The 18313-nt window shown below is 37.7% G+C and overlaps 1 protein-coding gene across 8 annotated transcripts in view; it reads left to right on the forward strand.

The window, feature by feature from the left end:
- SMCHD1 (structural maintenance of chromosomes flexible hinge domain containing 1) overlaps positions 1-18313 on the forward strand; it is a 75586-nt gene that overhangs the window by 21747 nt on the left and 35526 nt on the right. For 5 of the 8 annotated variants that reach the window (XM_044424475.1, XM_044424476.1, XM_044424477.1 and 2 more), the window contains exons 11-23: positions 741-864; positions 947-1130; positions 2135-2332; positions 3628-3741; positions 4302-4385; positions 5350-5456; positions 9846-9928; positions 10487-10600; positions 12548-12625; positions 12707-12826; positions 13466-13610; positions 14349-14445; positions 17580-17652. In XM_044424475.1, coding sequence (XP_044280410.1) covers positions 741-864; positions 947-1130; positions 2135-2332; positions 3628-3741; positions 4302-4385; positions 5350-5456; positions 9846-9928; positions 10487-10600; positions 12548-12625; positions 12707-12826; positions 13466-13610; positions 14349-14445; positions 17580-17652 — 1521 coding nt within the window. The remainder of the gene's footprint in view (positions 1-740; positions 865-946; positions 1131-2134; positions 2333-3627; positions 3742-4301; positions 4386-5349; positions 5457-9845; positions 9929-10486; positions 10601-12547; positions 12626-12706; positions 12827-13465; positions 13611-14348; positions 14446-17579; positions 17653-18313) is intronic. The other 3 variants (XM_044424479.1, XM_044424480.1, XM_044424478.1) reach the window with 2 other exon arrangements.

The raw sequence follows: 18313 nt of genomic DNA on the forward strand, positions 1-18313 counted from the left end.
TTGTTCCTATTCCTATCTGCAAACCAGAATGAATATTAAACTGCCTCTTGCAGCTGTCTGTTCCTGGCCTACTTTCTAAGTGCTGCAATTGAGTCTAGAATTTCAGGAAGAGAGAGGCTGCACTCCAGCCATCTATCTCAGCTAGGTATGGTATATGAGCTAGAATTGTGTTTCCCTTGTTTCAGAACAGGGCTGGGGAAACTCTGGCCTGCAGAGTTTTCCTCTCTAGTCCAGTCACCTCTTGGCAAGGAATTCCTTTTGAGAATCTCTTGAGATCACAGATAACAATAGAGATTCCTCTTTGTGCACTGCACATTATCCCACTCAGGACAATCAGTGGCATGCAAGGCAGGTGGAGAAGCTAGGGAAAATTTTGAATTAGACTAAAGCAGTTGAAACACACAAGAACAGAACTACTTCAAAGGTCAGGTTTTGAGGGTGATACTTTTGCTTTGTGGTATGGAAGAGCTACTGATGGCTGTTGCACTGTACAAATTTCTTGCACCTACCAGTGCTGAATAGACATTATTGGTTTATTGAATGGGTTAAAAATAAACTGCATAACATTATCTGGAAGTTAAACATAATGCTATGTTTGTGCTAGCTTATAAAATAGAAAAAAGCACAGTCACAACTATGTATAGTCCTTAATTAGAAAATATTACATGATCTGAAGTTTGGAGAACATTGTCTTTTAGGTTTTCATTCCTTTATAATTTTAAATTCACTTTTTAATTTAGGATTAAAAGATGATGATGATGAAGATGAAGAATACTATGTAATAGAAAAGGGAGCCAGAGGGAAAAGACCCATTTTTGAATGTTTTTGGAATGGAAGATTAATACCATATACAACAGTGGAAGAGTAAGATTATACTAGTACCACAATTTACATGCTTTTCTTTTCTTTTCTTTTTAAGTTCTAAACATTGTTCTTTCTCCCCAAGCTTTGAGTGGTGTGCCCTGCCCAAGAAGAGAGGGCTTACCCCAGTTGAGTGTTACAACAGAATTTCTGGTGTGTTGTTTACAAATGACAAATTTCAGGTCAGCACAAACAAGCTGACTTTCATGGATTTGGAATTAAAGTTAAAAGACAAAAATACACTTTTTACAAGAGTTGTCAATGGACAGGTAATACTTGCTTAATATGTTTGCTAAAATAAAATAAATGTAGAAAATCATTAGATGTGTATTAATTAGGTTTGTACTAATCCACTAATACAGTGGATTCTTTTTCATGCTTTTTAACCTATACAGAGTGTCAATTATAGATTGTAACAGACTGGATTTAAATGAGCTGCAGTGTCTGCAGGTGCCAGACTGCATTTGCAACCAAACTGGGGGTTGTCATGCCATGCAAACCTGGCAAGCATGGGTTATACAAGGGTTAAATAACCCTCACATTATGCTAAAACAAACTATGGGTCATGTGAATACTGTTTAATTATATCATTTTTTTAAATAATATTTTTCTATCACACAACAGCAGTGGTATAGAGCAGTTCACAACAATTAAATCCACACTCACTATGTTTGCATGATGCAACAAAAGTCAAGCAGGGACTACATATTCAGAATAGCAGCCAAAGGTGCTATGAGGATTTTAGGTACTGATGAATGCTCTGCATACTGTGGTTGTTTTATAAATAAATACTAAAAAGTGAATTGCAACAAGCAGTGTATATAGGATTAACAAGCAAAATGATTCTTAGAACCTGTATTGCAAAATGGTTGGAGTATTGCATTTGGACATGGGAAATTCCTATTCAGCTATGATGGGTATATATCTTTATCTCTTTAACCTTACTACCTGCCTTGCAAGGCTAAAGCACTGCCCTGGGCTACTTTTGAAGAAAGGTGCAAATAAAATTGCGTTTTTAGGATCATAGTATTGAAAACCATAGTGTCATGTATGATCATATCCTTGTAACTTTGAACAACTTTTTTTAAAAGGAATTGACTTTGAGACTTTTAAAAGAAGTAGTTTTATACAAAAGCAAACTTTCAGAAAGTCATAAATGTTGAACTATATTTACTGTGTAATGCATGTACAAAACTCTTTATTTATTTATTTATTTATTTATTTTATTTTATTTATTTATTAAAACATTTCTATGCCGCCCCATTCGCCGAAGGAACAGAGAATGAAAATTGACAGAGAATTTGCCTTATGGCTGAAGGACTGCCATGAAAAATACGACAAACAGATCAAATTTACTTTGTTTGATGGAATAATTACACGCACTGATCTGGCCTCTAAAAGAATGCAAAGTCCTTGGGCTACATATCTAGCAATAGAGTGGGATGGAAAAACATATAAAACTGACCAGCTGGTAAGCTAATTGCTTGTTGAAAATGAAACACTTATGGATAATGGGGTGGGCTAGAAAACAAATAAGGCTTAATGCATGTTTTTGAACTGTGCATAGTTCAAAAATTTAAGATGAATAAAATTATATTTCCCAGTCTGTTAGGTCAAGCATGCGTGGGAAACAGTATTTTGTTACTTGCCCTCATAGTGGATACCATTTGTAGCTCAAGGGAGTAATTTGACCAAGGCCAGGAGGCTGGGGCCACATGCCTGAGCAAGACCTCAAGCCATTATGAGTAGAGCCACTAGTAGCATGCGTTCCACGGGGCTTTGCCAGGAGTGCCAGTAATGTCAGCCAGAAAAAATCCTCCAAAGCCCTCTGAAAACCATTTGGATCCATTAGCCTCTAGAGGTGAACCATCTTTATAGGTCCTCCACCATTGCAGAAGGGAAAAGCTGTCTAAATCTCAGCAGGCAATGATTTTACCATGAAAAAGGGACTGAGTCAATCCCCCCCCCTTCCTCCGAGCAACATCCTCATATCCAGTCAAGAAGACCAAGTCTAGAGCAGACTCTGCCACATGCATTGTGTCAATGACATGTTGGGACAGTCCCATGGTTGCTGTTGTTGGAAATGAAAGGGACAGCTGGTCAGACAGATTTGGATTCATCAGATGATTCACCTGCTGTAAAACTGGAGGCTAAGTCTTTAACTTCCCATCCAGAAGGTAAGGGAAGGGTGAAACTGCTTCATTAAAGGAAAGATTTTCCATTCTGACAACCAAAGGTAGCTCTGATCTATGGAAAATTCTTGAAGAAGTCAGGTTCAAAGCAGTTAGTCCTGGTGCCCTTCATAATAACCTGAAGGCATGAACTGTGGCATGACTCCAAAATACTATCCTGTGGAAGAGTTCCCTATACTACCTGCTGAATCTTAAGAACTGCTTCATCAGGCTTCCAGTAGAATCCATCCTTGGATCCTCCCATCCTACTATTTTTTCCACATTGAACAATACAGTGAACAAATAAGAAGAAGCTTCTTATAAAATTAATCCTAACATTTAGCCATGCAGTGAGTAATGACCTACTGAAAAGTTTTGGAGAAGAAAATTCTATTTGTATTCAAGAGATGCTTTTATCTAACGCTGTTTCAGGCTACTGAAAAATTATAGTAAATGCAAATATAGTGATGAATCTTTATAACAGTATAAATGTTTTGTTGGATATTTATGTAAGTTAAATCGTTTTACAAAATATTCATTTTGGGAGTACATTAAATATGTATGGGATTACAAATAACTAAAATTTACATCTTAGGTAAAAACAATTAAAACACTCCCAATTCTCCATGGAAGTATAAGAAAATTTTTTTTATATGGGGATCATGATGGAGATGTGTATGCTACTGGAGGAGATGTTGAAATAGCTTTGGTAAGTGAATAGTTAATGTTTAAATTCATCTATTAATATAATCAGATTAATATCTATTTAGATTATAGGTATTTAAAACTTACATGGAGTAAGGAATAAATGTCAGTAATCCCACCCAGCCAGACTCTCCAGTTGAAAAAAGTCTGTCTACATACATCGTGTAAGCATGAAATCCAATCCACAAACATGGGGATAGTGTGAGTCAGTGCAATCTGAACCATTCACATGTGGGATTTGAATATCTGCATAGGACACAGATGTCAAGTAAAAGGTGTTAGTAAAATCGACTACATCTGATGAAAGCAAAAATGTTTCAGGGTCCCTTTTCCTTCTAGCAATCAATTACAACTTTGTTTTGTTAAGAAGCTTTCATTTTTAAGAGCATATCAAAATGATATTTTAATTCAAATTTTACAATTTATATTGATTGCTTAGTAAGCCATTTAAAATCAGGTTGCAACCCTAATTGATAGCATGCAGACTGTAAGGGAAATAGAGATATAGCAGAGGGGAAATCAGGATTGCTACAGGGAAGAAAGGTTTTTTTTCCATTTCTCCAGGCTAGTACTACTGATAAGGATCCTGGCTGTGTGGGGAAGATCAGCAGGAAACCTTTAACATGGTCTCATTCCAGTGCAGGGCAGGTATTCTATTTCTGTTTTTTCTTCTATATTAGAGTGTGAAGAGATTTATTCTCATTCACCCTGTTTCTGCAGCCCACAAAACAACTTCTCTTAGCATTTGAAAGAAAAAATAAAATGCTACTTCTAAGATAATCCCTGCCATTTGCACTCTTTATAAGAAAACTAATATTGTTTTAAGACATCTGTTGCTTAGTTAACACCTTTTAATTGATTAAAGTGTTTTAAGTGCTATTTTAGCTGATTTATTAATAAGGTTCTATTACCACAAAGCTGCAATTATTACCTCAAAACTAGAATAGCAGGTTGTAAAATATTTTGCCTGTGTATATCCTAGTTGCAGGGGAACTTGGTAGGCACACCTGTGGACAGCTGATTTGCTGATGGGTGAAAGAACACTGAACTGGATAGATCATTGTTCTTGATCCAGCATGGCTGTTCTTATGTTCTTTTAACTCTGCATATAGCCTCTTCTATTTACACTTGCTTCTAATTGAAGAAAAAAATATATGATATGTTTGACGGGAAAGTTCTGGATCCACACACTCAGAACTCTTAGTCCATAAGGCCTTCACCTGAAAGCTTCACCTGAAGCTTTCTGCCATTCACACCTTTTTTTCTTCTTCTTAGGAATTTTCCCAGCGTTCCAAACTGCCACTCTTGTTATCCATCTAATATCACAGCTGTCATTGAGGGTGGAAGCAGAATCGTTTAGCTTTAGATATATTTAAAGTACTTGACTGTTAGTTCATATTTCTTATATATTTTCACTTAAAACTAACTGTATCCATAGTGAATCCAGTCTTTCTGATGAATCTACAACTGTTTTATACTTGCCTTTCTCTCCCTCTCCTCTTTTATTCATTGCCAGTGCGCTTGCATGCATACACACATACATACAAAATTTATTTCCACATTTCTTTGCTTCCTTGGAAAAAGGCAGTCATTAACAGTTTCATTTTTTCAGGAACCTAAGGAACTGTATGCAGAAACAAAGATTATTCCAATATGCAAACTCGATCGTTCAGTGTCTGACACAGCAGTGAAAAAATATATTGAAGAGGAAATGGCCAGGTAAGTTTACATGAGACAAAGAAATTTTAATTTGTTAATTCAGTAATCTGAAAGCTAAGAAGATTTGGAGGCTTATTAAAGGAAATTCTGTTTTCTTGACTTCAGAAGGAAAGGGGAATACTGGGTTCTTGCAATTAAAGAAGTTGTTGTTGTTAGTCGCGAAGTCGTGTCCAACCCATCGCGACACCATGGACAACATTCCTCTAGGCCTTCCTGTCCTCCACAATCCCTCGGAGTCCACTCAAGCTCACACCAACTGCTTCAGTGACTCCATCTAGCCACCCCATTCTCTGCAGTCCCCTTCTTCTTTTCTCGTCTATTGTTCCCAGCATTAGACTCTTCTCCAGGGAGTCCTTCCTTCTCATTAGGTGGCCAAAGTATTTGAGTTTCATCTTCAGGATCTGGCCTTCTAAAGAGCAGTCAGGGTTGATCTCCTCTAGGACTGACCAGTTTGATCGCCTCGCTGTCCAGGGAACTTGCAGGAGTCTCCGCCAGCACCGCAATTCAAAGGCCTCAATCCTTCAGCACTCAGCCTTCCTTATGGCCATACATTGCAACTGGGAAAACCATAGCCTTGACTACACGCACTTTTGTTGGCAGGGTGAAGTCTCTGTTTTTTAGTAAGCTATCTAGATTTGCCATAGCTTTCCTCCCCAGGAGCAAGCGTCTTTTAATTTCTTGGCTGCAGTCCCCATATGTGGTATCTTGGAGCCCAGGAAAATAAAATCTGTCACTACCTTCATTTCTTCCCCATCTATTTGCCGGGAAGTGAGAGGACCGGATGCCATGATCTTAGTTTTCTTAATGTTGAGTTTCAAGCCAACTTTTGCGCTCTCCTCCTTCACCCACATCAAGAGGCTCTTTAGTTCCTCTTCACTTTCTGCCATGAGAGTGGTATCATCTGCATATCTGAGGTTGTTGATATTTCTCCCAGCAATCTTAATTCCAACTGCTGATTCATCTATGCCCGCCTTTCTCATGATGTGCTCTGCATATAAGTTAAATAGGCAGGGTGACAGTATACAGACTTGCCGAACTCCTTTTTCAATTTTGAACCAATCAGTGGTTCCATGTCCAGTTCTCACTGTTGCTTCTTGACCCGTATATAGGTTTCTCAAGAGACAAATAAGATGGTCAGGTACTCCCATCTCTTTAAGAACTTGCCACAATTTGTTGTGATCCACACAATCAAAGGCTTTAGCATAGTCAATGAAGCAGAAGTAGATGTTTTTCTGGAACTCCCTAGCTTTCTCCATGATCCCGCGTATGTTGGCAATTTGATCTCTAGTTCCTCTCCCTCTTCGAAATCCTGCCTGTACTTCTGGTAGTTCTCTGTCCACATACTGCTGGAGCCCAGCTTGTAGGATTTTGAGCATCACTTTGCTAGCATATGAAATGAGTGCAGTGGTGCAGCAGTTTGAACATTCTTTGGCATTGCCCTTCTTTAGGATGGGAATGTGAACTGACCTTTTCCAATCCTGTGGCCACTGTTGAGTTTTCCAAATTTGCTGGCATATTGAGTGTAGCACTTTTACCATATCGTCTTTTAGGATTTTGAATAGTTCAGCTGGAATACTGTCACCTCCATTAGCTTTGTTGTTGCTCAGACTTCCTAAGTCCCATTTGACTTCACATTCTAGGATGTCTGGCTCGAGGTCAGTGACCACCCCATTGTGATTGTCAGGGACGTTAAGTTCTTTCCTGTATAGTTCTTCTGCGCAATCTTGCCACCTCTTCTTAATCTCTTCTGCCTCTGTTAGGTCCCTACCATTTTGGTTCTTTATCATGCCCATCTATGCATGAAAAGTTCCCTTCATATCTCCAATTTTCTTGAAGAGCTCTCTGGTCCTTCCTGTTCTGTTGTTTTCTTCTATTTCTTTGCACTGTTCATGTAAGAAGGCATTCTTATCTCTTCTAGGTATTCTCTGGAATTCTGCATTCAATTGGGTGTATCTTTCTCTTTCTCCCTTGCCTTTCACTTCCCTTCTTTCCTCAGCTATTGTAAAGCTTCCTCAGACAGCCATTTTGCTTTCTTGCATTTCTTTTTCTTTGGGATGGTTTTAGTTGCTACCTCTTGTGCAATGTTGTGAACCTCCGTCCATAGTTCTTCAGGCACTCTATCAGATCTAATTCCTTAAATCTATTTGTCACCTCTACTGTATATTCATCAGGGATATGATTAAGGTCATACCTGAGTGGCCTAGTGCTTTCCCCTACTTTCTTCAGTTTAAGCCTAAATTTTGCAATGAGAAGTTTATGATCTGAGCCACAGTCAGCTCCTGGTCTAGTTTTTACTGACTGGATAGAGCTTCTCCATCTTTGGCTGCCGAGCACATAGTCAATCTGATTTCTGTGTTGACCATCTGGTGATGTCCATGTGTAGAGTCGTTGTCGGAAAAGAGTGTTTGCTATGACCATCGTATTCTCTTGACAGGGCCCTGTGCCCTGCTTCATTTTGTACTCCAAGACCAAACATACCTGTTATTCCGGTTATCTTTTGGCTTCCTACTTTAGCATTCCAGTCCCCCATGATGATAAGGACATCATTTTTGGGTGTTAATTCTAGAAGGTGTTGTAGGCCTTCAAAGAACCGATCAGCTTCAGCCTCTTCAGCACCAGTGGCTGGGGCATAGACTTAGACTACTGAGATGTTGAATGGTTTGCCTTGGATTCGAACTGAGATCATTCTGTCATTTTGGAGATTGTATCCCAAGTACTACTTTTCCTACTCTTTTATTGACTGTGAAGGCTACTCCATTTCTTCTGAGGGATTCTTGCCCGCAGTCGTATACCTGATGGTCAGCTGAATTTAATTCACCCATTCCTTTCCATTTTAGTTCACTGATTCCTAAGATGTTGGTGCTCAGTCTTGTCATCTCTTGTTTGACCATGTCCAGCTTGCCTTGATTCATGAATCTTACATTCCAGGTTCCTATGGAGTATAGATCTTTGCAGCATCGGACTCCCCTTTCACCATCTGCAACTGAGTGTCCTTTTGGCTTTGACCCAGTCACTTCATTCTTTCTGGCGCTACTAGTACTAGTCCTCTGCTCTTCCCCAGTAGCATATTGGACACCTTCTGACCTGAGGGGCTCATCTTCTGGAGTCATATCTTTTTGCCTTTTGGCACTGTCCATGGGGTTTTCATGGCAAAGATACTGGAGTGGGTTGCCATTTCCTTCCCCAGTGGATCATGTTTTGTCAGAGCTCTCTGCTATGACCTGTCCGTCTTGGGTGGCCCTGCACGGCATAGCTCCTAGCTTCATTGAGCTACGCAAGCCCCTTCGCCATGACAAGGAAGTCGTAGGCAGTTTAATTTATGTGTTTTAATTGATTAATTGATAGTTAATGAATTAATATATTACATTTATGCCCTGCTTTTCTTCCTCTTCCAAGGAGCTCAAGGTGGCTTACAAGGTTCTTTTCCTCTTCATTTTATCCTAACAACAACTTTATTAGCCTGAGAGTATGTGGTGGCCAAAGTCACTCAGTGTGCTCCATCCCCAAGTGAGAACTAGAACCCATTTCTCCTGAGTCCCTGTCCAGCACTCTAACCACTACATCACACTTGGCTATCTGGGTTGCTCCATATATTCATTAATTAAACTGTAGTTTTGCAGGAATAATTTGTTTGTTTTTTAGAATAGAGGTATCCTGAATTTGTTGCTGCAAAACCATTTTAGAAATAGCATTTCCTCTTGCATGGAAATGGAGAATGCCTCTAGTAAGATGGGATCCATCATCTGCAGACTTTAGAATACTTATATTAAACAGAATTGTCTTAAACTATTTTAGATTGATAAACTGATGAACAAATGAAGTCATCAGGACAGTATATAATACATTAAAATATAAAATACAAACATTAAAACAAAGAATAAAAAGTGCAGAATAAAAGCCAAGATAAAGTCATCAGATAGATTTATTCATTTGTTTATTTAAAGCTTTTATAAACTGATTAACAGCAACAGAACAGTGTACAAATTAAAATAAACAGCCATGCCAGTATATAAAGCCAAATTAAAAGTGGTAGAATAGCATACTGAAAGCATTAAAAATATCCCTTTAAAAGTGTACGGGAATGAAAAGGCTTTCATCTAATGCAGAAAAGGCCTTAACAAGGGTGCTGGGTAAGCTTCTTTGGCAAAGGCATTCCACAAGCAGGTGCTACACTGAAAAGCATGTGTCTCACCTCGTTTGATGGGGGCACCTGGAAGAAGGCCTCAAACAGATTTTAATTTCAGAGTAGATAAATATGGGGAAAGTGCCTTACCTGATTCATTAATGATGCATTTTTCTAAATAGTTTTAATACATGGATCTGATTATTTGATTAAAGTTTGTACGCCTGGAAAAGGTAACAAAAAATCACAATTTGTTCTTTTATTAGACTTCCTGATAAGTTGTCAATAACATGGCCTGAAGGAGATGAGTTGATACCAAATGAAACCAAGCCTGCTGGAGCTACTATAGGTATGTGTTATTCCCAGATATAATTCATTTTAAAGCCTTATTAAGTATTATTTGTACCACTTACCAAATATATGAGTGAAAAATGGAGTTTACCAAGTACCTCTGTCACAGACACTGGATAAATCAAATAATCCATGTCCTGATGTTCCACATACAATTCAAAATTATGTGAGAGTTCAAATATATTTTTTTATTTATTACATTTCTATACTGTCCTAAAGTTCTATTTTAGCCACAGAGTTCTCCACAGAACCCAGAACTCCAGTTGCACAGAGTCTGGGGTTGTGTGGAAGCCTCATTATGTACAGCTGTAGGCAGGAAATCCCCTTTTTGCAATTGTTTGTGCTGTACATATAGACCTCTGGGAAGGGGCAGTATCTCTCTGATGTTCAAGAAACCTGGGGTAAAACTCCTCAGTGGTGCTTTGCTCACATATTCAAGTAAGTGGCATAAACAATGAGTGATATTTTTGCATTTTTAGTTATGATTGTCTGTTAATATTTGCACTTCAAAAATCTTCTGTTTTAAATGCATTTTGGTAAATTTGATTTTTCATAGGAGCACTAAGAATTGAAATATTGAATAAAAAAGGAGAAGCTATGCAAAAGCTTCCTGGTTCAAGTCATGGAGGATCAAAGAAACTGCTTGTGGAACTAAAAATTATTTTGCACTGTAAGGATATAAGTTTCTTTCTTCAAGACGATTAAAAACATTGTTGTTAATGTGCACTGAAACTAGATAACCCAGCTCTAGTTGCCATAAAGGACATGAGATTTATTTATTGTCCTGTTATGGCAACTAGAGCTGGGTTATCTAGTTTCAGTTTAAATTTATTTCCATTTAATTTATTACTCTTTTAAAAGTATTAAAAGTGCCTTTTAGAAGTGTTCACTTGCTGTCACCTTGTGTTACAATCTTGAATTGAAACAGATTTGGCAGTTTTAACACTTCATGTATAAGGTACTATCCATGGTAAAATAACAAGATATGGCAGAGAGTAAACAAAACCAAGCCAGCACTTGTTCATTGCATAAGTAGTCATCCCCTTTGTTGTGACAGTTAAATAAATTCTGATGGAACCTACCACCTAGTTGAATAGAGTTCTCCTGGGCGCAATCCCAGTACTACACAGTCTCAGTTTAAATATACGTTTGTCTGGAAGGCCACAGAGTTTATTGGACAACATACCTGAACAAACAGCCTCATGAAGATCAAAGAGCTATTGAAACGACTCAGGATAAAGTTGTGCAGAAGCACTAATTAGGATTGGATTATTAAAAATAAAATCCAAACTATAGACATCCTTTGGAGCACAATTAAATCCATTGCTACAAGATAAAAATAATATAGGTCAACTGTAACTCTGCCTAGAAAAGGACATCCACCAAGCCCCATTGACCAAGTAAGGAGGACGTTAGTTACAGAAGCAACTAAGAAGTCCGTGTTAACTTGGAAGGAGTTGGAGAGATACGTAGCTAAGATATAGCAAACATGTGGGAAAAAGTTCTCTAGTCTTTTAATACCAAAATCAATTGTTTGGCATTGTTGTTGAGTCATTGCTGTTCATTGCCCTGAGAACACCATCCCTTTAGTGAAACATGGTGGTGGCAGCATCATGTTTTATGGATTGTTATCTTCATTTGGGATTGGGGAACTGATTAGGATCGAGGGTGATATGAATGGCTCAAACACAGGAAAATTCCAGGGCAAAACAAGTTTCAGGTTGCAAGGAGTCTTGGATTGTGGTCAAGGTTCACCTTCTAGCAGGTCAGTGATCCCAAACAAACAACCAGAGTATTACTGGAGTGGTTACTTAGAATGTCTTAGGACAGCCCAATAAAAACTGAGTCCTCAACCTGATTGAGAATCTGTGGCAAGACTTGCAAGTAACTGTTTACCAATGGTCCCCAGAGTTGGAGCAATTTTGTTAGGAAGACTGGGCAAACATTGCAGTATCCATATGTGCAATACTGACAGCAACTTGCCTAAGAAGAGTTACAGTTGAAATGGCTTCCACAGGTGCCTCTACCAAATACTGACCAAGGCGGGTGAATACTTATGTAACCAGCAAGTGCCAGTTTGATTTTGCATATTTACCTTTTATGCCACAATAAAATTATATTGCTCATTCACAGTGTTGAATATCTTGTGTACATTAGATAACAATGCCTATTAAATTTCAGTTCCTGGTTCACCAAGACATTGTTCATGTAAATAATCCTTTGATTATATGCATTTAACTACTGTCCATAATAAGTCCTGATACTGTGATTTTGGCAACAGATGCTGGAATCCTATGGAACTGGTTGTGTGAAAGGGCCAAAAGACAAGACATTCTGCTGATACCATAGCTTCAGAAAGCTTGAATTTTATACAGTTTTCATAGCATTGTTGCCCTAAATTCATCACATACTGATCCTTTTGAAATCTACTGTTTCTATGAAATATTGCTTGTGAGGTGCTGAGCTTTTTAAATCTGTTCAATTGCTGCTTTATCTTCAGGAAAACCTTAATAAAGCAGTGTGCTATTTTAGTAAATATTTACTTATTATAATAATGCATTTAAATAAATTGTTTTACTTATATTAGTCCTTCTCTTTCTTTTTCAACCTTTTTAAGCACCTAGTGGAAATAAGGAAATCATTTCTCATATCAGTCAGCATGGGAGTAAATGGCCTTACTGGTTCAAAAAAATGGGTGAGTGTTTTGCTTTAAATGTATCTTACAATTCTTCAATATTTTGATTATTTCATTTAAAATGTATCTAATTATATGCAGAAAATATGAATAAACTTGGGACCTACACACTGAAACTACAAGTAGTGCTAAATGAAAGCAATGCAGATACATATGCAGGAAGAGCCCTTCCCTCTGCAACCTTTAAATTTGATATAATCGGTAAGGTTATTTGTTGTCCTTGCAACTTTCTGTGCCTCTTCTTTGCATATAGAAATTAGTTGTTTTAGATTTAGTAAAGAACTGCTTTGTTTATTAAAATTGGATTAGATATGGAATACATTCATTGAATCATTAATAAAATATAAATAAGCTGAAACATTTACCACCCTGAGACATTGTGAAGGGTGGAAGATAAAAGCTTTAAATAAATAAATAAATAAATAAATAATAAACATTGCGGCTGCAGTGAAATGACCTACTAAGCTATGGTTTGGAGCCACTATAGAGAAAGACTGTTATATTTTGAAATTACCAGATCATAGAACTTACTCCATATAGTAGCATCCTGGCGTTTAAAGAATCAGTGATCTGATGGAATGAGTGAAGACCTAATAATGAAATTTGCTTAGTCTGAAACCACTGGTTCTTGACCAGACATCAAAAAATACTCCTTACTTATGCCAGGAAACAAAAATAAGATTTGATCTTGCACACATGGATAATTTTATTTCATTTCACAAATAAGGAGATTCATTACTGAAGCTAGTAATGGGAGGTTAACTCAAATCAACCCCCTAAATAATTTCACTGAAAAAATATACTTTTAATAAAGATGTGAACTTTTCTCCTCTACTGCAGCGGGCAAGCCTTACAAGTTTTCAATAGGTCTTTTGGATCCTCCTTTTCGAGTTGGGTGTCCGTTCAATATTCCTCTAGATGTCCAGGATGAATTTGGTCATGCTACCCATCTGACAGATGATATTGTACCAATCCTTGAGGCTAGGTAATGCATTTTGATTGTTTTACTTTTATAATTCTTTTAAAAACAGAATTGTACCTGCTAGATTGACCTCAGTTCAGTGAGCCAGTGATACATTTAGGTGGCACAGAGACAACTAAGTGCTTTTAGCTTCATAAACTGCTGATTTGTCCCTAGTGTTGCAACAAATCCAGGGAACTGTCTCTTAAATTCTCTTACAGTGTGGTTGTTACATGGCAATAATGGCAAAGGAGTTGGACATGTCCTTTCTCGATCAGACCTGATAGTTTTCAGGCAAAGTGAAGAGAGTTCTTAAATTATGCAATTTTAAATAGGGCTTTGGACATGTGGGGAGGGGGGTAAAATCATGTGAAGATGCATGGCTCATTTGCTTCAAGAAATTGAACTGAACTACTGGAGGCTACTGAAAATTGCACTGGAAGAAGAATAATTCAGTTTTCTTGAATAAGTTTCTCAGTTTTTATTGAATAACTTATCTCTTATTATTACTGCTGATCCATAGCAACACCATTTCTCTCTAAGGACTCTGTTAATGTCTGCAGCAAGTGGGATAGTCACCTGTAATCACAGGAAGTTAGTATCAGGATGACAGAAAGGGCCATCATGAATAAGTCTGGTTTTTCATCTAAGGTGTAAATTTTAAAGTCCTGTAAAACCCTTAACACAAAATGCTTCATAAAGGCTTAAATTGTAGTTCACAAGTGAGCAGTTCTTAAATTGATTTTAATTTTAATTTTGTAGTGGTTTAACATTACAATATGAAGAACTAGATAGAGGACCAAAGTGTGCAATTAAGGGCATAACTGCTAAAGGCCTGGTGAACAGTTACCAGGGCAAGGTAAGTCAAATGCCTTCCAGTATGGCATTTATATAATAATTATTCTATTTATATAATAAATGCATATTTCTATACAGCCTTGATGTATAATGGTTGTAACAAGACTTGCAGTGCAGGCCTGTTCACATCTACTCAGAAGTAAGCCTCACTGAGCTGAATGGGACTTCCTTATGGTTAATATGTTAGGATTGCAGTCTTATTGGGCAGTATCCAGTATCCAAATGGTCCAATGTGTAAGCAGCCTCTCCTGCTAATTCTATTGTGCTTCAGCAATGCAGATTTCATGCTTCTTAGAAGAATCTCCAAAATGAGCAGAAATTCTTATTTCTGGATTGTGTCAAGTCAGCAGAGCTCCCTTGCCCCATTCCAAAAATGAGTGTTTCTTCTTTATGATCCCTGTGTATCACACTTATGGCACAGACCCTCATTTGGGAAATTTTTGGTGACTCCTTTAGGCTGTACAACCTTAAAGGCACCTTTGCAGAAATGTGCCTGCTGTAGGACTAATTTCTCATCAGCTGATGACCATACTTTGTGCCTGATTTGTCTTGGTGAATAACACTTAGTGAATACCTCTCCACATTTTCAGGTGATTGCAAAACAGGCACATCACAGCAGATTAAATGGCTATTCTCTTGAAATATGCCTTGGAAATGGTGGAAGGTCCAAAATTGACCATGTCTAATAGACATTTTTCTGCATTTCTGCAAAGCAGTGCTGAACTCAAGTTCACTGTACCTCCACCTATGACTCCAGCCTTGGTGCAAGCTTGTTTCCTTGCATTCTCAAGCTGGATGAAAAGCTGGCAAAAAAGGCAGGCAATTCTAAGGATTTTGGCTTCCACAGGAAGGAAAAGGAAGCCTCTACTTCTGTTCTTGGACTCTGATTCAAGGAGCATCATTAGCTTCAAAAGGCAAGATTCAGGACCTGAGCTCTGTGGGACCAAGAGCTACCATATACATCAGTGCTCAGTATATCCAGTTTGGTACCAGGTATACAAGATGTTGTTCTACAGTTTTGCATTATTTCCCTTCTGACAAAGGTTGTAGAGAAACTCTGGTCAGACAGTACCAGTGGGATTCTAATATAATCATGGTGGTCAAGACAACTAGGGGCACACCATGGCGCACCATGGCGCTTTTCTGTGTCTTCTGCTTCAAGTACACTTGTTTTTGTCACATTCAGCATCCGACTCTGGCCATGCTTAAGTTTATGGCTTGGTGAATCTGCCTGAAATTGGACAATTTGCCTTCTGGCTGGTACTACAGGAATTCATCACTGTTGCTAGGGCTTGAGTGATGCTATCCTATGCAAGGAAGTGGAATTTATTCAAGAACTTCATACTCCCTGAGCATGATGGTGCCCTCTGCCACCGGTTGCTCAGTTGATTATTTTCTTTGTTTTATTTTTTTCTTTATTCAATAAATGTTTTTTAAAATCACCCTTCTGCATTTATCTCTTGCTATCTCAGCCTACCATCAGCCTATAGATCAGGGGTGGGCAATTAATTTTCCTATGGGGCCACATGAGGAACTTTGACAGTTGTTAAGGGCTGGACCAATACACTTACAGCTCTGCTTAATATATATCTTTATAAAAACAGTAAATGAAACATTACAATGATACAATGAAAATGTGGAGCACAGAACAACACTATTTAATGAATATTCACGAAAACATTAACATTACATGAAAAGCAATAAATTCAATTCAATTTTACTTATATAGCGCAAATTTACAACATATGTAATCTCCCAGCACTTAACATAGTAAGCATCTATATTATGACAATATATATTTGCATTTAATTTGCCAGTGACCTCATGCGGGCCAGTCAGGGTCAGCCATCGGGCCGGATGTGGCCCGTGGGCCGTACAATGCCCAGGTCTGCTATAGATGATTCTTCAGTTTTTTCTCATCTCCTGTTTTGTCAATTCTTTTGTGGAGTCAGTAATGTGGCTGCTTCAGTACAGGCTGCAGTAGTGCGACAGAGCCTTTATTTTGTTCTCCAGATCCTCACGAGAAATCTATTTGAAGCAATGTCCACTTCCCTTGTTTTCTTGGAAAGTGGCTTTCTTGATACCAATCACCTTGGCTTGAAGAGCTAATAATATAGGGCTTTCTACGTCAATCTTCCCTACATGGCTTTCCACAGTGAGAAGTTTGTTCTATGCTCTGTGGTGTCTTTTTACCCAAGATGGTTTTTTGCATTTCATAGTGCTCCCTTCTTTCTTTCCTTCACCAATCTTGGATGTAAAGAGAGCTCTTTGTAGCTTAAATATTAAAAGGACATTAGCATTCTTCTGTTCCAGATTTGAATCATGTTGTCAATTACCTTGTTTATTTCTTTGTTATGGGGGTTGAAAAAAGGCCTTTCTGTTTCATTTCAAAGACTGGCTTCTTGGATTGCTCAGACCTTATGAGCAGACAGGTCTACTCCTTTAGGCCATCTGAGAACACATTCTAGAAAAGGATTTGTGGCCTCTGTCGCCTTTATAAGAAGGATTTTCCTATAGGACGTTTGTCGTGCAGCAACCTGACCTGAGCCATTGATCATTTGCCATTTTCACTTGGATGTACATGAAACAGCAGATTGCTCCTTTGGTTGTGCAGACTTCTTAGCTGTGAAAGTTTCCCAAATGAGCCTGTGCACATGCTTAGAGTCCATATGTGTTGAATGCACAGAACCATAGTTACAGGTTAGCAGCTTTTCAGTGTCTCCTATAAGCATTAAATCTGTACGTCTCACTTTGTAGAATGGAAATGGGCATGTCGTGAGCAGAGCTGGCTGGAGCCAGGGGGTCAGACTAGATGGTCCGGAGACCCCTTCTGACTCTCTCTGTTTCTATGTGTCTGTGAAATGACAGGCACAACACTGTGTGGGATACTCACACTGTTACATAATAATGATAGATTCAGCATTTTAGTGTCAGGTGTGTAACTACTCAGTTCAGTAGGATTTTTGGATTGCAATAGTCCTTCTAGTATCACTTGCCTATAATGGGATTTTTATATGTATGCTATAAAAAGAGCTAGGAGACAAGTTCAAACACTTGCAATGTAAGTAGAAATATATACTTTAAAGTAAATCCTTTAAATTTAAAATTAATCTCTAAAATTGTTCTGTTCAATAGAACTTTAATATGAAGATCATTCTTCCTGGTCTGCAAGAAGAATCCCAGACTTTGAAATTTAAACTTCTTCCAGGTAAGTGAAATATTTGAAAGCTGTTTGGAAATACTTGTTGAAAAGAGCATTCAAACAGTCTGAATTTTATATGACAGAAATAAATGTGTATTTTCCAGCCACAATATAATACAATGTGTTTTTTTTTAATTAAAACTTTTATACGAATAGTTTTTAGCTCAGACCATTCTTATTTATTTCTTAAACAATTAAATGCTCATACTGACTTAGAAATGCTAAGAGCTGTAGAACTTTGTTCTTTGTAAACATGCATAGGATTGCATCCTTAAGTTGATTTGTCTTCGGGGAAGAAATAAACAAGGTATTGTTTTTCTGGCTAAATAATTCTGTTATTTGTTTGCCGTTTGTAGACCTTGAGAACAAAACAGTGTGTTGATACTATTAAAGTTATTACCCATTGAAGTTACTTTCCATGCAATTTTATTTTTATTTATTTATTTATTAATTAAAACATTTTTATGCCGCCCCATTCGCCGAATGCTGGTATATTTAGTTTCTAAGGTAAAGACATGGAAAATCTCTTTACAGTTTATCTTATAGCCATTTAAAATATTATATCCATTGGCCTTTTCAAAGATTTTCCTGCTATTTTGTGTTTTAATATTGTAGCATTTACAAAACAGAAATGACCACATTAACTGGACTAAACTCCAGTTTGTAA

Source organism: Varanus komodoensis, unplaced genomic scaffold (assembly GCF_004798865.1).
Source record: "Varanus komodoensis strain SLA01 unplaced genomic scaffold, ASM479886v1 scaffold14_1, whole genome shotgun sequence".
Lineage (NCBI taxonomy): Eukaryota > Metazoa > Chordata > Lepidosauria > Squamata > Varanidae > Varanus > Varanus komodoensis.